Here is an 18,824-nt window from a genome sequence, read left to right as displayed (position 1 = left end):
AGATATAAGTGATCTATCCAATGGATAGCATTATCCAACTTTCGAACAACTTGGGTCAGCCATTCAACTCTCTTCTATTCCTTACACCCTTGTGAGCTCGTTTCGAATTATGGGAATCAATAATTTTGGCAGTATATCCGGCCCTAAAACAGTCTGCCAGCGAGAAAGAAATGGTAAAGATAATTTTTGACGTCTAAAGTCACAAATTTAACATTTTACAATACCTGAGCGATTTCGTTCGCTGATTGATCGAGAAACATGGTCAGTGGCGCAATTTGGTTTTCACATGAACGGAAATGGTCGCCAAAAATTGTCAACGTTATTGTAAAAAACAAATCGACAAGAATTTTCTCTTATCGAACACAGAAACGACGTCAAAATGTTCAAAACTTTGCAGCGAATCCACTCGCCTTCCACTTGAGTTTTGAACAATTTGACGTCATTTCTAGGTTCGATAAGAGTACAGACCATGGAAAATTGTTGTCGATTTGCTAATTTTCCAAATTCTGGAGTCTTGACCGTTTTACAAAGCTGAGCTGCGAGGTCGGGCATTCACCGCCAACGGTAGTCTCTGTTTATAAAGCTCCAAGTTCAGTTCTTTGAGCAAGTAGCGTCGTCTGAACACCAGAGATCTCACAAACAGTGGGAAAAAACTTTCCCTTTGCGCAATGCAGTACAACTTCACATTCTTAGAGACAAAAGTCGTTAACGTTTGGCAACAAAATCAACTGTCACGCGTATCTCTGCATGAATTCGCAGTCCACCTGGTAGAGTGCTCTTCATTGCAAGATAGAGAAGGGCACTTTACATTAAGATCCGAAGAAGCAAAATTTATATCTTCAGTTTGTTTAATCGCTAATTACTACATTATTTTCATACAAGACGACGAATCTACTCTCTCCTTAGGAAAGAACAATTTTTTTGCATAAGATAAGCTTTAACAACTGCACTACGACACTAACCACCTAAATTTTAACAAAGTCACTTTGTATCCGATTCTTTTATTTTACAATCAACAGCCCTGATATATGTTTACATTCCCGCGCTTTTTACATTTGCTAAGCACATTTTTAACTAATAGGGAGGAGTAACAAATAACAAGCAAATGGACAGTTTATCGCCTGAACGACGCCTAGAAAAGCCCACCAGCCTAGTAACGTTTCCCAAAGGTTCGTTGTTGAACTTTGACTACGGTATTTATAGCACCTGAAAAGGTTTAGTCCAATGACGAAAGTTCACGATACCTTCCTACAGGAATTTTTCAGTTACAAAATTTTGCCTTTTGTCCAAATAGTCTCGCATGGAACGTCGCAAAAATAACTTTCTAATGAAAGGGACATCTTAACGAACTCTCCCAAACAAACTCTCGGCATGAATTTCTAGTAGGTAGGTAAGCACTGTTAAAAAAAATCGGCCTCTATGAGGTTCTGTTCCGGAAAAAAAAGGTTTTCTGAGAGACAATGAGGATTCTGAGCATCAGAATGTCGACAGAAAACAGAACAACGTGAAGAAAGTACTGTCGCTCTTTAAAACAGGTAACATAAAACCTTGAAATTATTCAAATGAAAAGAAAAAAGATGTTCTAAACAGACACATGAAAACATGAAATAAGCCGTGTTTTAAAGGGTCTGAAATGCCCTTGCATGGCCTGGTACAAACCTTTTTCAGGAAATAGGTTTGCAAGAGGAGCCGAGCTAACAACAAATTGTTTAATTGACACATCTATATCTGTCACTGAAGCACAGCTAATGAATAACTATGAGCTAAGGTCTAGTTATTAAACCTTGGAGAAGATAAAATAACCTCCGGAATTCTATTCAAAGGTTGGAAACAAGATGAGAATAGTCTCCTTGTAGGAAGAGAGGCAAAATTCTTTTCTGTACTGCAGTGTGCGATAAACTAAGCACGAAGACTGAAGCGCGCCGACACCCAGCGATCACTTAGGCGACCATTGCTGCAGTTTAAAACATGATTTTAAACTTTCTGGAAGTTTATACTTGAAAAGGAAAATTCAATTCTTTGAAAAATCTGTGATATAACTTAGCACTTTATGATTTGCTGCGCAAAATAAAGACTTTAATATTTTCTTGGCTAGTCCCACTAGAGACTATGATAAATAATTACAATCCAAGTCTGGACTATAATTTCTCTCTCTTTTGTCACTCACTAAATGCACGGGTTGAAGAATCGCCCCGTGTGCAAAGGGATCTCTTACGTCCCCTGGACGTCTCACTTGCTTCTCGCTAACGATACGTAAACTTGAGACGAATATGAGCCGCATATCTTGGCCTGTTTTTCGCGGGATGACTTTTTAGACCGAACCATTAAGGTTTTCCCCTGCATGAAACATTCAGGTCCAGAAAAAAGTAAATAAACTCCATTGTCGCTGTGAAACGAAGCCATTACGAATAAGAGACCGCTTAATCATACGAAACCTTTGTACTGTCAGTCGAGGAAAAAAGCGCCGTTTCGATCTGAGACGCGTTCAATTAACTGTGGTCCGAAAATTGAATAAATGGAATTAACATATTGAGGCATCCATTTCTCCATGAAACCTCCACAACTGCCTCACATACATTATTCAGATATTAAGATGTATCTATTATTTCATTCCATAACATTTCTCTGAAAACTGATTCTTATTTTTGATCGATCGAACGCACTCCCAGCTGACTTTTAAATGTTTTCACTAAATTTACCGGTTGGCAGATATATGGTGTCAGTTACATGCGCAAGAAACGGTGACTTTTTTCCTCGACTGTCTCCAAGGTTCAAAACTAGCCTCTACTGCGGCTGCGCGGCATTAACGTCATCTGAGAGCAAAAGATCTGCAAAGCAGTCATCACCCATGGCCGCTGCCATTGCAGATAGATAACTGGCAGGACCAGGGTTAATTCCCTGGTGAAGACCGCTAAGAAACACGTTACTCAAAGCGAGTTCTGACGCCAGCTGACCAAAGTCGCCCACAATTTCCTGGTTTGCCAAACCAAGGTCAGTATCTAGAACGGTAGAGGCGACAGACTGGGGCGAAGCTGGAGAAGCGGGGGAGCCTGGATACAAGCCACCACCATAAGATATATCTGGAAAACCAGTAACTGGAAACGAGCTTGTTGACGGAGTTTCCTAGGCAACGAAAAAAGAAATTACTACGGAAATTAGACAAGCAAGACACCGTTATTACTTCTAATACAAAATAAATAGACAAAACATTCAACAACAACAAAAAATACTTACCATGCTACCATCTTGTGATCCCTGGTGCATGGGACTTCTGCCGCCAGGATTACTGAAGAAAACAGACAACAAACAATTCATAAATGTCACCAACAGGGACAAAAGCATGCCACAACACTACTTTCTCCGTCTTTTCCTTCCTCTTTTTTGTTATTGTTGTGAACGAAGGACACCTTATGCTCATCAGTTTCCTGCATCTATATAAAGCGAAAACACGAAGAGCATGCGCCGCGACTTGAAGCGACAAAAGTACTAGATCCATAAACTGGATTAAAATTTTCGCTTGTGTAACCATTATAGCAGGTGATTTGAATAGTGTGACACCGACATTGCAAGTACGGTGTATATTGAAAAGTCTAAAGTTATATATTGCCCTGTTCCTGACGTTCTTCATTCATACAGCGGGCCCTTTTCGATTTCTCACCCTTGGCTTATACCGTTATAAACGTGACTAGAAGTTACCGTCGCATACAGGGTACCTACCCGACCAGTCTTAAGGCCAAAACTGCTGGTTGGTATCCTGTGCGTCCTTCGGCGGAAACGTTTTCTATGTAAAGAAAAATGCAACTCCTTCAGAGGGTTCACACCACTAAGGTCCAACTAATAAATTTCGCATTTCATTCATGGGAGAAAAAAACAAGCTTAGACACAACTATCAATGCAACCACCTTCAGAAATGACAATGACAACGTGGAGCACATTCTATAAGTTGTGGTTCTAATTATCGTTTTTTAAATTTTATTTCCTTTTTGTTTTTGGCTAGGGTAATGTAAGATAACCGAGTTTGAAGCAAAGGAAAACAAAACTTCAACTAATTTGACCACTACATACATGAGTACAAAACTAACCCATGCATTCTTGATCAAAAGGAGAATTGTCGGCCCGGGGAAAGAACAGGCTGAAATGTCATTGCTTATTACACTCCTATCCGGCATTGTGAACTTTCCACCCTTCCCGATGCCTTGAAACATGAGTTACCTACGGCTGGGGTGCGGCGCGGGGGGGGGGGGGGGGGGGAGGGTTCGGGTTGATGAAAGCCAATTATCTTGCAAACGGATAAATATACTTACCGTCATTGGTGTAGTATTGGCTGAAAGCGGCGTCCTTATCTATGTTTGGATAAAGATAAACAAGCTCCCTTAAGTCTTTGAGCCGGTCAGAAAACTTTCGCATTTGCAAATGAGCGTTTGTCCAAGGCTCGACATCAAACACCTCACACTGACCTGGAAAACAGAAGAACTAGTTAAGTATATTCTGACAAGCAAACCTCTCTCCCGTTTTCTTACATCCACTATTCAACCTGCATAAAGAAGAAAACAATGGAAGCCAACTTATGTTAAGCTACTGGACTAAGCAGAAGCTGTACGACCTTTGTTGAGCAGATGAGGAGAGGTACGGAGATGAGAGAGAGCAAACATCATTGCTCGAGATCATGACTGACATATCTCGACAAAACTAAAGGGCAGCTATTTTGCTAACTCTGCTCGTCCGAATGGGCTACACTTAATAGGCCAGTTTCGTATTACCAAAACTCATACTTCCCTCGAAGCTAAGGACACGACGCAGCGTTTCAGGTGGGCAACTTAAGTAAGATGATCAGAGGTCAATTTTACAAAAAATTCAGTGTAAATTCAGTGTAACATGCAAATTACACAATTATGTAAAAGCTTTATTAAATTGACCCCAGGTCTTTTACAAGACAGCGTGATATAAAAAACTGAAAAATATGCGCACGCAAAAACTAGCAGGCTAACATCTTTGGCGGGAATTTCTGCGCGTAACGAGTGTTTCAAATTTCAATTGATAACAACCCTTTTAAAAGCCTTCTGTTGTTGTTTGATTGTTTTAAGTTGAAAGGGAATAAAACAAAAGGAATAAACTATGCAATTTCTTTCGTTTCATAACCATTAGCATCGGCGCCAAGTATGAATGTTAATAACTCGAATCCGGCCTATCAACTCAGAGTTCTGGTGTATTTATTTCTGTTACGAACATTTATTTGTATTCAAGTAAACACAGGACTCACCAGTCTCAATCATAGAAACATAAGCAACACTGACACCACCCAGCTCACTGTCACTGAAGCGGAGTATAAATGTACCAGGATTACACCCTCTGAGCCTGGCATGTGCCTCCTGTTTGCTGACAAAACCAGCCACGTGCCTACACAGTCAAATAAGTAACTCGTTTAGATTGGTAGGTTTTTTATGGGATCCCTGCTTAAATATATTGTTATACACGGAATCAGACGCAAATGAAAAAATAATCCAGTCTTTTAGCATAAGGAATTTGCTTTGGGATGATGTGGATCAGGATTTATGACTCAACGTCACTTGGATAATGGTGCATCAAATGGAACTGCTACACCCCAGCTGGACGAGGATTCATTGGTTCCCCTGATCAACCATGATCTGAGTCATCTTGGTTCACAAATCCTGATCCCAGTAATCTCAAAGGAACGCAACCCAAATGAAGTATCCCTCAACGGACACAACAATGTCCGTATAATTTCATTTTTGAGCTGGTGTTAAGTGAGGTCTCGGAATTAACCACAAGGAAAACAACTTTATAAATGCAGCATAACTTAGAATCAAACCAAACTCATGCTTATTCAAAAGGTTTTAAGCGTTCAAGGAGCAGAGGAAAATAGCAAGTTTTTGAGAAGTATGCAAAATGTGCGTCACATAGTGAGGACCCAAGTTATGAATGATATCAAAGAGGAAAAAACTCGTGATAACTTCAAGCCGCTTAGCTTCGGATGTTACTTACCCATCTCTCCATTCGTCCACCAATCGTCTGTAGACTACATCCAAAGCTCCATAATACCACTTCCAAAAAGAGAATGAGCGGCCATTCATGTGATCCTGATGAGCAAAAGCGAAAAGCCAGTTTAGGGCAGAGATAATGCTGCGTAATTTACGCTCTTTTGTTTCAAGCAATAAATAACTTTGTTCCGTGGATATAATTTGCCTTTAAGATGCACTTTATTCCCTCTTCACATCCACCATAAAAAAAAAATTGAACGTGAAATTTCAAACATGTAGATAAAAACCATAAACAATGCTCACTCTGTTTAACATTTGCCTTGTCACCATGGCGTTGTCTAATCCTCCCTCCATTTTCCCTGGAGAGAAATAAAAAGCAGCGTTAATGTTTCTTGCACAGTATGTACTTTGTTTACACGAAAGGCTTTACTCCACCAGACATCTGGTGACCCAATCAAAACAAACACTAATCAGAGTTAGACCCTTCTCTTCTCATTGGCCAAAAAATTCGCTTGTAGTTCAAATTATTACTTCAGAAATGCTTGGAACAGTGCTTTCACAAAAACCAAAAACAAAAGCAAAAAGATAGAAAAGTGGGTAATGAATATTGCGACCTTTCATTGAATAAAAGGAAAGCAGATACGCTGTAGTAATGACCGGAGGATTTTACCTGGAAAAAGTTTGGTTCCCAAATAAGCAACGCAGTCTGGTGTGAGTTCGCGGCCGTTGCTAAGCACCCATCGTTTGTTCAGAGCATCAGCAAGACGAGGCCACTCAATCTGATCTGGGACATCAAACAACTTCCTTTCCTAAATAAAACAAATTAACTTCATGAAACTGCATGGGAGGTAACCCAATAAAGGTTAACTATACAAGTAGAATCTCGCCTAAAACCTTATCAAATTCTTTTGCTTTATTGAAGTAACAGGAAAATGAAAAGTTTAACGTAACTGATTCAGTAAAAACTGCTTCGCTTAAGCTCCTTCTTAGGTTGCCTTTGATGGTATTTAAAAATTTGGATTATTAATAATTATTCATTCAAAATATTTCGCCGTTTCTGTTTGGCTCAAAGCCCTCGTCTAATTCTTTATAATAAAACGGCGCCGCTGACCAAATTTGGAAGATGAGAGCAATTTTCCATTGATGGTATATTTATTTGGAAACGAGGTTGATCGATGGTATATTGGATTGGAAACGAGGCCGCATGGGCAATCGGCTTTCGTATGATGTGAAGAATTATGTAGATCTCGGAGGATGTTGTCCACCTCGGCCTTCAGCTGAGGTGGATAACATCCTTCTCGAGCTGCATAATTCTTCACATCGTACGAAAATAGTTGTACTCGTAAAAATCGGGGCAAAGATCGATGAGTGGAAATTAAGAACAATTTGCCGTTACTGTCAGGCAACTGTAACCACCCTGTAGCTTTCTCGGATGTTAGTTGGATGTGTTCAGGTATGTGACAAACCTTTTCAGAAAAAGCGTTTTCCCAGAAGATGGTGGCTTCGGCGTCACACTGTTGATTACCGTGCACTGTGACAACCACTGGAACTGACATTACCTGAACACGTACAAAAAGACAAAATATATCTGATATATTAGGCGCGGTCAAACTGGACGTCTTCCCAAAGGCTCCCAATGAGGAAATAGCTTGGGTTGAGTTCACTCTGGGTTCACTTTGGGTTTTTTTCATATTTGCGGTCACACAGCAACAAATTGCCCAAGGGAAAGAAAAAACTTGAACCCACGCGGTTTCGCGGGAACCTCGTTGTAAACGTTTAAGGATGACAGAAATCGTAAGCGGTTTCAGTCAATTCTTTTTAATTTCACCTTTTAATAAAACCACATCAATGTAGCTTAGCAAAAGGGAGTCACACCTTAATTTTAAGACCAAAAACGAATACGCCGACTTCATTCGGGTTAAAAAAAGAAAGGTGAATCTTCCGTCAAAAGTCGAAAGTAATGGTTTAAAAAATGGCTGCAGCGACCTCAAAATTGGGAGTGTTTCAAGGTCCTTTTGAATTTATTAAACCGCGTACCAATTTTCAAAGCAAAATCTGCTGAGTTTTAGAACTTTGAGTGCTGTTTCGCGTAGGATTTGGCGCCAAGGCGAATACAACACGTAAACAACACCTGATTTATACTGTTTGGTACATTTCACTTTCTCGTGAATTACTGAGCCGCTTTAGAACTTCATACCTCGGGAACTGTCATTGTTAACTCTTTTGTTTTTTTTTTGACGTATCTATGGTAATTTCCCCGAGGCAATTTCACCTTGGGGTAAATCGGTCACACACAAGTAGTTGCTTCCCTATGGGCAACAGCCATTTGCCCATGGGTAAAAGCGCTAGTGTGACCGCACCTATTACACACGACGATGAATTTTGATTATCAGGGGATCGGAGGAACACTGACCACCGTCAGCTTAATCAATCTCAACACGGATTAGACAGGCCTCACATGACCCGACCATTTGACAGCTATATTGTTGTAGAGCGCCCTATTAAAGATTTCACATGCACACTATAAAGTTCTTTTGCTGGTATTGCAAAGCAGTCACCACTATCCTCACCCAAATATTAAACTGCTCCTTTCCAAGGGTGATCTGCGTAGTAAAAACGAGCGCAGATTTTTCTTCTGTAACCACTTCTTTGTTCTTGCCGCCTTGTCTTGTTGCTTTGGTTAGTGACTAAATGACAAAAATAGCAATTAGAACAAAAGACCTTGTCTGACAGATTACGTGGTGTATCTCGCGCGACAAATACTAGTCAAGAAGATGAAGAGCCACCTAATGGATTTGCTGAATAAAGCCATTATTATTGTTGTTGTTGTTGTTGTTGTTGTTGTTGTTATCATTATTATTATCATTATTATTATTAAGAGACAAGCGCGCTTTGCGTGTTACTGAATACGCGATCTCTATATTGTTTAAAAATTAACACAAGCATTATAAATGGCGGGAAAATGCTAACTGCCCTGTGATCTCTGAATACGTAGATACAAAAGTAGGATCATGAAGTAGTTTGTATTGGCGTTGACTGCTAGCTGTATACAAGTGTCCTCCAACCACACTGGAGTTTTCGAATTTGTGGTCGTCTGTTTAGTGTGAACAGAAAGCCTGACGTATAAAAAATGCGATTACGATTTTACCCGTGGTAGTAAGCTTAAATATCCTTACCAAGTTCTTAAACTCGGCTATGAGTTTGCGCGTGACTTGATTGAACTCCAGCGTCTAGAGACAAAGAAGGATAAAACAGTATTAGCAAGAAAAGTCAGAAAATCATTGTTTAAAATAGATAAAACCATGTGTTGTTGACAAAAGTACTCGCCTTTTTATGGTTCAGCACGGGATTGGTATTGGCTGACACACTGTTGAAAAAGAAGTCAACTGAATACATACACAGATAATTTATAATCTCCTCTTGGTGTAAAGTGCAAAGTTTGGTTACTCAATACCGCCTGCCGTGAACTCCGCGGAGTATTCACCATGGGCGCATTAATGAGACTATGAACAGCCTGGTCATTTCACGGTACAGAACAAGTCATGGGGCCTACACGGTTGGATATTACCCCCAGATTCAGTAGCATGAACCCAACCCTGCCCTCCCCACTACCTGATGGGAAACTAGCACATCGCAGGGTTTATCCCGGTAGTACGTCGCCGGTATCCATTTGCACACGAGTGGATGAAGAGAAAAAAAGAGAAGCAAAATTTCTTGTCTGAGGAAACAACACGACAGCAAGGCTTCCTGGCGGACCCAAGTGTGAGTTGTTAACCGGGCGGCTCAACAAACTTTGCTATAACGGAATCTAGTGAACGTTTTGGCGCGAAAATGACAGACGTCAGTTGGTCAAAAACGAGACTTCCCAGTTCTCAAAACAGCTACTTCGTTCAGTCCCATTTTAGCAAACGGCTACAAAGAGGCGCTTAAGTGCAAACTTCAATCTCCTACTTGTAAACAGCAGTCATTTAGTTCATCAAAAACCCAACTCAACAACGTTGGTTGATTTAGTTCAGGAAAACCAAAAGTTAGATTACTAAAAGCTAAGGTGAAATTGATTCTTAGTCTTATTCCACTAAATTTCATATACAAACAGAATACATGGAGGAGAACATGTTTCATACTCTCTTTATGAAAAGAAGCTTTTCACGCTAAATGATATTAAAATTCAAATTACCTTTTAGGAGATTTCCCAGTGTAAAAAGCCTGAGCTTGCTTTTCTCTAAATCAGTTTTTAAATACAACAAACATTAGTTTATTTGAGCATACGACATCACGAAAGAGTGGGAAATGAAGGAGTACTTACGAGAGCAAGGAACAACTGACTTCTGGAGGGTGTACCAATACATTGAGCTTGTCACCAATCAGATGCCTGTTGAAAATGAAACGACTGTAAATATAGGGTGCCTTTAACAAGGAATCAGGATTCAGACTTAGAAATCTAGATTCTTTGGGATCCTTTCAACGAACACAAATCCCGAGGACAGATTTCACCTCTAGATAAGGGTCCTTCCTCATTGGCCCAATAAGATTTTTCAATCCCGTTATCTCGACCCAAATTTTCGCTCAATCCCGTTATCCCGAGGAGACAGTCGTTATTTTCGGCACCCCACACCCCGTGCATACTTTCAATCCCGAATCTCACCATCATTTTGCTTTGAAATCCCGAATCCGGGCCATCAAAGAAGGAAAATCCTGGATCCCGAAAAAGCTATTGGGGATCCTGCTATATATATCAGTTCACTGAAACACATGTCACAAGAGGATTCCTGTCTAGCAAAATCTGTTGCGTTTAATTTGCTGATCAGTAAAAACAGTTTTGGTTGAAACCTGCTTGCCGTAAATTAGTGAGACAAATGCTAATTAGCTGGTATTCTTCCTTTATCAATTGTCAAGACTATCTGATAGTTAACTAATCAATACAACTTCAAAGAAGAAGTAAGTGTAAAAGTCATTTTGTAAGTACGATAAAAAAAAGGGCATTCACGTAGTGCTTGGTTTCATACCGAATAACAACACCAAACTTTGTTTCTTTCTTCAAAACTTGAGGAGGCTGTCTCTCTACAATGAATGTCCTATAAACAGGAAAAAAAGAAAACTGATCAGTACTTGTTATTGCTTGTAATAATGATAGTAAGTATTTAAATCTATATTAAACGTTTAGGATGTGTCACCTCCATATGACATCTGTACTTACTTGCTTAAAAACCACTGCATCATATTTTTTGCAGAAATCTTTACATTCTCCATCCTTTTAAGTTCAATTTCATTCCCTTGGAATGCTTGGTGGAAAAGGTTGTCAAGCTGATTAAAAGTCATACAACAACAAAGTATAAATACTCTTGTCAAAACCATACGTCAAGTCTAATTCTCTATAGTCACCTAAAGTGGGCAAAAATGCCATTATGCACAATGATCACATCTAAAACTCCAAACAGAACTTCAGGATGCACAGTTTTTCATATTTCTGTACCTTCATCTCTATCACAATAATATTCCCATTGCATATAATTCATAGTCAGCTCATTTTGCAAGGTACAGAGGAGTTTTGTATTGTGCAGCACTATGTACAAGCATATGTACTAACTCACCTTTTACCAATTTATTGTTATTGTCACTGGAAAAAGGACACAACTGACAAATTTGGGTGTTTTTTATGTAGTAAAAAATACATTTCTTCTCAGAAATGAAAGGCAAACTAATAGAAAAATGCATGAATCATTGTCCAGATCTACTCCCAATTAGCATGCCAATTAGGCAATGTTGGAACAATTTCAAATTTCAACTAAATTTTAATTATGTTTAACAAACTATGAATAACCCTTTGACACCAAATCACCATATTATATATGAAATTCACTATAAAGTTAAAGTAGCATAAAATCTTATTATTAACTTTTAAAAGTATTTTTTTTTAAGAATGCACCTGTGATGCCTGTTTATACAGCTCCCAAAGAAGCTCTGCAAGTACCTCACATCTGCAAACACACACAATACGACAGATATGGAGTTCTTTCAAAAATGTTGTTTTGATGACATTAAGATTTTGATTAATAACACTTAGAAACAAACAGATTAAGTGGCAACATACATTTCTTGAAGTTTGTCAAGAGCTTGTGGGCAAGGAAAGCCACACAGAGACCTCTGCTGCAAATGCCTCCACTCAGCCAATTCTTCAAAAATAGATCTTTCTACCTCTGATAACTTTTTAATGTGATGGCAAACACTCTCTATAAAGCCCTGTGGAAATTAACAAAGACTCAAAATAGGTGCATAATCAGCGCCTTGATGTTTATATATGTAGTGTTACGGCAAAACATTTCTCTTTCCAAAATATGAAAAACTTATCAGAAGGTAATGAGGAAAGTCATTTTACATAGGTACTTTAGTTATTGGTGGCAATGGTCAAATAGCTGGGGTTTCAATAAAAAGCCAGTTACAAGTATTCGACTGCTGCCACGGGTATTGGTGCCTTCAGAAAGTTTGTTTATGACAATCATTTTTTATGAACTGTGAGAACAATCATGATTAAAATTACCAGAGCAAAATTGTCTGTAAAATAATCCCTCAATCAAATGGGTCTTGCTTCCCCTACTACATACTGACCAGCTGGATGAAAATTATTGAAACCCCTGTGTCATGCATCACAGTTTCAATCGCCATATACAGTGTATACCAACTCTCCTGGATTATCTGGGAGTCCCCCGGATAGGACAACTTTTGAAACTTTCTGTTCACTTAAGGTTCAAATAAAGTCCATTTTCTAAAAAGATTCAAAAATATTTGTCATCACAGTGCTTTTCCTCTGGCATTTTTGCACGTCTTTCATCACTGACAAGACAATTTTCAGTTGTCATACAATGTAACAGCAAATTTCGCGAGTTCTCTATTCACATAAGAATTCATAAATTATGTCCTGACCCACCCATGTTATAATTAATGGAGACTGGGTCATTTGTACTTAGGAGGGGACATAGTGGTTGATGTTGGGGGGATACAAAAGAAACAGACCCCAGATTTTAGATCTCCAGAGGTTGGCTCTCTGATGCATGCACAAGTTGCATTGCACTGTTTTTACAATTTATATTAATTTGCTTCATTATTTGAACAAAATATGACTGTTACCAGTCTCTTGTTTATGGACAGTTCTTCTCCCATCTTGCTTAACTCCTGCTGGAGTCTGTCTGATTCTTGCTTCAGTTTTTCCATCCTTTGTTTCTGAACACATTATAAATTACATGTAAGACATGACTATTATTTTTTTAGTAAAATCCAACTAGTGGTCTATGATCCAATGCTGCATTTTAATTGGTTGAGCTACTACTAGGCTAGTAGAGAAGTATGGTGCAGCCCTTCGGGAGATGAGATTAGCAATCCAGGCTTAAATTGCACCATCGTATCCTTACATTGCTTATTTATTACTTGGATTTTTATTTCAGTTGTATATTGGTACTTGTGCACATGCAATTTAATTTTGGGCGCGTGCATTATTTATTTATTTATTTAAGTTGCGTGTACATTTAGTTCGTTTACCGGTAATAACGTCTTAGTTTTGCTTTGCGTTATTTTCCTCACTTATAGGTGTTGTCCGCAACTGTGCTCACACGTTGGGTGGCAGGCTCCTCCTAAAATGTTCTGCAATTGGTATAGGATTTAATGGAGCCGAAACCATTGTGGAATTGCACGCATTTTAGGCATACTACTGATGAACAGTTGGGACACGTAGATATATTTTTTAGCAACTACTATAATTTGCAGTCTGTCCACTTTGAATTGATATGTTATAGCCCACTAGTATCAAAAAGCACGGGCTTTTTGGTGTAAAAAAGGATTAAAGTCTAGCTTTAACTAGCTAAAAGATTTTTTATTCTTGATATTTTTTACCAACTAGTTGGATTTTACTAAAACAATTATTCCTCTCGCCCTCATGGCCTCTGATACAATAGCCCATTCGGGCTCAAGGAATAATTGTTAAATATGTACAGCAAGTTGAGTACTGACATTGGAAAGTTAGCTATATACTGGTACTAACAAAAACACCTGACAGGTGTATCACAATACTGAAAGGGGGGTTACTCTGACCTTATGTCACATTCTCCTTTGTGTCACAGAAAAGTACAAGGGAATTTAGAAAGAGAATTAACCGTCAGTTTCTTTCATAACATAACTTTGGCAAATCATCACTGAATCATCCACTGTAAAGTCATAATGACTAACAGATCTTGGAGCAATGGGCATCACCCATGTGTCTTGTAAAACTCTTTGCCAATCTGCATCTTTAAACAATGAGACTGAGCATCCCTTTTATACATGTAACACTAACCTTTTCTTTTTCAATCATTTGGGTAGAACTGTTTATTTGGTTTTTCTGTGCATCAATCTGAGCTGTAAAAGAAGGAGAACTTTATGTTATTCATGTAAAACTAATGTAAATACAGTCAAGCCTACAAGACCATACATGCCCAACTCCAAGTAACGGCCAACTTCCCAAAACACCAAAATTTTTCCACTGAATTACTATAGTTAGAACCTCTAATAAATGACCACCTCTGGTATTAGTGACCATGACAACTTTTAAGGAAGGGGTGGGGTGGGAGTTAATTATGAAACATTTTCAATTATTGGTATTGACCAGCTCCCACAGGCAACCACTTGATATTGATCTCCTACTGGAGCAAATTGGATAATGCAAGACCACAAGAACTATTCAACAAGTTTTGCTAATTGATTACAGCATTTTAATTCTAATGGCCAATGTCGACAGTACAGAAGATAAAAATCTACCACAGCTGTACATAGTTCACTTACCTATTCTTACACTGACTTCCTGAAACTTTATCACATATTGTTCTTTTAGCTGTTCAATCTCTTTAAGAAGACCATCATTTTTCTAGAAAACAGAATGGTAATTTGATAAAAGACTATGCGTAAAACAAGGCAATGATAATAATGTGCGTTCCAGAAAATTAAAAAAAGGTTTCTTTCTTCTTTCTTGGAACGTTATAATTAACTTAATTGGACATCAGTTTATTTTTGCATTTAAGGCAGTTAAGAAAGCCAAAGGTGCAGTCATACCTGGCTTTCCTTAGCAAGCAATTCAAGCTCTTGCCGCAGACCAGCATGAGGATCTGGTGGAGCACTTTCTTCCATATCCATGTCCTCGGAGTCTATAGTTGACAATTTTTCTAAAGGAATCTGAAGATGTAAAATGTTATACAACATTAATTCTCTTTTAATTAGTATTTAAAAACCTCTATTTGATGTACTTATAATACTAAAGTCACATCACAGGAATTAAAGCCACATCTACAAAATTATGTACATGCGCATGATCTATTCGAGAGGACAGGACCGATATTATATGTGATAGGGCAATTTCACACAATACAGGTATCTCTATTATTTTGTATTCAGACTAAATTACATGTGCATGTATCTCAGGGCTGTCATTAAGAGCGGGGTCTGGGGATTTCCCCCAGCTACTATGAATACATGTGGCTCTGGCTACTTTCATTGGAAAATAGAAGAAAAATCTAAGGCTAATCTAAGGCCATTTTCACTTTGTCATCATCATGTAGCGAAATCTCTGAACATTTTTAGCGATCACTAATGTGAATCTATCACGCCTGAATGCTACAAATTATTATGTGAAATCTACTCGAGAGATATCAATAGTTCAATAGTTTCCAAATATTTTCTGCACCCTATCTAAAGGATTGAGGATAGATCGAGCAACAAGAGGACTGAGAGCTAAACACCGATCGTCTCAGATACTACAGTCGACTCCCGGTAACTCAAACCCTTTATAACTTGAATCTCCCGTTAACTCAAAGCAATTTTCAATTTCCTTCAGATCGTTTTCTATATACATGTAATTTTACCCTCGATAACTCGAACTCCCGATAACTCGAACTTTTTCCTATTTCCCTTGAAAGTTCGAATTATCAGGAGTCAACTGTATAGTTAAGCTAGGGGGTCCCTAGCCACTTAACATACATGTACTTCCTCATTTAAAAAGCATGTTTTGTTGTTCATTAGTATGGCAAGTGACATTACGGTGCCAGGATAAAATAATAAGCAAAAAGTCCTGTAAATTCCTGAAAGTGTACATTGACTACTGTGACTGAATAATAACTTTTTAACTCTTATAAGTCTTTATTCCAACAAATCATTGCAACAAAAATGTAAATTTAACAGTAAACTCCCCCAACACAAACCAGCTAACTCAAGTGATAACATGTCCCTTGAAATACAGTTCCAGTCATATTGGGATAATACTTTCATTTAAAATGATGCAAGACTCAATACCTACACCTAAAATGAATTTACTTACAGTTGTTGCACTTATGACTAACTCCCTCAGCTTAGAAACAACTCCATGGAAAAAGTCAAACAGCTTCACTGGATCATTGCCATACTTTGCCTGACAAGTGAAAAACACAGTTCTGTCATGTTTCTTATTGAGGGTCCAATATGTCTTAATAAATTAAATTAAATTGTAAGTGCAGTATGTAGTAATACATGCATTTACATTCATTAAAAAATTTGACAATTACTGGATAAGGCTTAGTATAGTATGAAGAAGTATGCAGATTGAGAAAGGTGTTAATTCCCAAGGCTGAAGGTTTGAATAATATTTTCCTGAGATACGGTAGACTTATGATTGGGAAGACTTATGTTTTGTGGAGATACTTTTGAGCCTCTGCATGGGTATTTCTGATGAAATCACAGTTGTGACAATCTTAGAGATTAAGGCGACTATCCCATTGTCATTTCAATCACGTTTGATAGTGTTAGTCACTCAATGATGGCAAGAAAACCCGCCAAAAAGTGTGCTCAACATTTGGAGTTTTTGTTTTGCCTGTCATTATTGTGGTTGGTTTGTGGTTGTGCAGAGCTCGCTAATAACATAACCACACAAATCAATTCTTAACATGCAATGATTTCACCTGAAAAACCTACGATTTGATCAAAAGCACACAACGAAATCAACGTCTGCAGGAACCCATTTTTGCTTCTTTTCCTCGGTATTTCACAGATAATTTTTGTTTACTGCAGTGCATTCATAAATGGTAAACAAAACAATGCAAATTACCTCAATTTGTTCTATCACTTCCTGGACCTTTTTTGCCAACAAAACGTTATGAAAATCATTGACTGAAATTGAGGCCAAGCTGTCCAGCTGTAAATTAATGATAAATAGCACCGATCAAAACACTTACAGCCAAATTAGAACTACTCTACCGTAGCCCATAGCAAACTGAGAAGTATGCAAAATCCTGTAGATTTTATCAAGTGTCCTTTGATCTAGCTTTTTAACAGCAATTAAACAAGATTTTTGTAAACCATATTGAGACAAGGCAATTAACAATCACTGCATAAGCATGCTATCTGAACAACTGCTGTTTTATATCATTATTCTTGAGCTTTGTGCTCCGAGCCTTTATTTCTTCAGATAAACTGAAAAAATCATGTAAAAATGTTCTTTTAAAACATGGATGGCATTTAGCATTCAATACCCAACTATTATTCACAAATATTAAGAAACAATATTTATTTTAGCATCTACTATCAGAGGGAAATAATTTATAGTGCATTCACATTAGAGATGGATTTGCAGGTTTAACTGACTGCAGGCCAAATTAAGCAACCTACAGGATACCCAAAGTAAAACAGTTAACACTCCTTAGCGATGAAAAGTGAAAGCTTCAGCCAACTATGTTTGGAGACCTCAAGATTTCACTTTCTTTGTGCAAACATGGGGCAGATGAAATCAGTATACTGTATTGATAGATACCTTCTTTTTATGTTCATAGAGCTGGGCTATTGTATCATCCATCAGCTGCTTGGCTTTGATAATATTTTCTCCCTCAAGATTATCATTATAAGTTTCTCCCCTAGAGATACAAAATTCTCGTTAAAAAATGGCAAAAAAACTCATTCTACAGATTTGTTAATTAAGGAAAGGAGCTTGAGTTTACCACTCCAGAAAAGGTAAACAATGCTTTTTTCAATATTGGCACATTGTATTTTCAAGCCTAAAGTAGAACAGAGAAATTGTCAATAAATTTTTAATGAATTACATCCAGAAATACTATAAAGTGAAAAAAAAACTGCAAAATCATGTTACCGTTAATAATTCTTTAGACATTAAAATTAATCTTTCTATACTGGTTCTCCCACATGGGCAAGAAACACTGTTGCTAAGGGGTATTCAGGAAGTGGAAAGCTATGATTGTGCTGAGACAACAATTATCAACTGCATGCAGAGTTATACTCTGTCGCTGACATTATGACGGGGGTGGGGGTGGTCAATATAAACATAGGTTCCTCTTGGTAGGACTGTGCTGCTGTTCAATGCACAAACAAAAAACAACCAAAATGCAAAAAGTAGGTCATCAAAACCTTTCTAAAACACAACAACTTTACGACCATTATAAAGACAAGGACACCACAGCAAAACTTAAGTCTTACCATGGTTGCTGATCCAGCCATTGCATCAGATATATGGATGCGTCGAATTCAAATGAGCCGCCATAAGTTTGTTGAAGCTCTAAAAGAATGGTATTTTTCTGTTGGACGTCTAACGTCTGAAAGGTCTCCCAACACGACATGCTCGGATCCTCCACGATCCAAAAGCTGGAAACCCTTTTTTGAAATTATCTCTAGTTTTTTATCGGCCGCAAAAGGTAAAAAACAAAAGTATGGTCGTATGAAAAAGGCGTTTTCGCTCGGCCACGCTCCTCATCTGTACGGGGCAAGAGGTAAATAGTTCTGATCGATTTCCTTGCGGTCTTTCGGTTTTTACTGCGAACACCGAGCCTC

General features: G+C 38.2%; 1 protein-coding gene across 3 annotated transcripts; it reads right to left on the bottom strand.

Moving 5' to 3' along the window:
- Nucleotides 1–981: 981 nt before the first annotated feature.
- LOC140930460 (signal transducer and activator of transcription 5B-like) lies at nucleotides 982–18,824 on the bottom strand. Of its 3 annotated transcripts, none has more exons than XM_073380152.1 (26): nucleotides 18,474–18,824; nucleotides 17,797–17,896; nucleotides 17,095–17,181; nucleotides 16,333–16,422; nucleotides 15,075–15,194; nucleotides 14,808–14,889; nucleotides 14,323–14,384; nucleotides 13,125–13,217; nucleotides 12,091–12,239; nucleotides 11,926–11,977; nucleotides 11,197–11,303; nucleotides 11,006–11,074; nucleotides 10,306–10,371; nucleotides 10,177–10,221; nucleotides 9,327–9,366; nucleotides 9,176–9,229; nucleotides 8,570–8,686; nucleotides 7,466–7,558; nucleotides 6,670–6,808; nucleotides 6,303–6,358; nucleotides 6,004–6,098; nucleotides 5,261–5,397; nucleotides 4,305–4,457; nucleotides 3,718–3,781; nucleotides 3,235–3,286; nucleotides 982–3,123 (listed from the first exon to the last, which is right to left on the bottom strand). In XM_073380152.1, exons 1-26 carry the CDS (start codon nucleotides 18,611–18,613, stop codon nucleotides 2,785–2,787), a joined length of 2,601 nt encoding a protein of 866 aa, XP_073236253.1. In that variant the 5' UTR covers nucleotides 18,614–18,824; the 3' UTR covers nucleotides 982–2,784. The 3 variants fall into 3 exon arrangements, with proteins under 3 accessions (XP_073236253.1, XP_073236254.1, XP_073236255.1); XM_073380154.1 differs by having other exon boundaries at nucleotides 2,980–3,146; XM_073380153.1 differs by lacking the exon at nucleotides 7,466–7,558.

This window comes from Porites lutea, chromosome 3 (assembly GCF_958299795.1).
Source record: "Porites lutea chromosome 3, jaPorLute2.1, whole genome shotgun sequence".
NCBI lineage: Eukaryota > Metazoa > Cnidaria > Anthozoa > Scleractinia > Poritidae > Porites > Porites lutea.
The sequence above is the reverse complement of the archived record's forward strand: the minus strand, read 5'-3'. Positions and strand labels throughout refer to the sequence as shown.

What these genes read in the sequence shown, in the direction of transcription:
- LOC140930460 (XM_073380152.1), bottom strand. Translation starts at nt 18,613, where the DNA reads ATGTCGTGTTGGGAGACCTTTCAGACGTTAGACGTCCAACAGAAAAAT. An exon ending in TAGTCATAAGTGCAACAACT is followed by an intron (nt 15,195 to 16,332) that starts GTAAGTAAATTC and finishes TTACATCTTCAG; the next exon opens with ATTCCTTTAGAAAAATTGTC. An exon ending in GTGGACGAATGGAGAGATGG is followed by an intron (nt 5,398 to 6,003) that starts GTAAGTAACATC and finishes TTGACTGTGTAG; the next exon opens with GCACGTGGCTGGTTTTGTCA.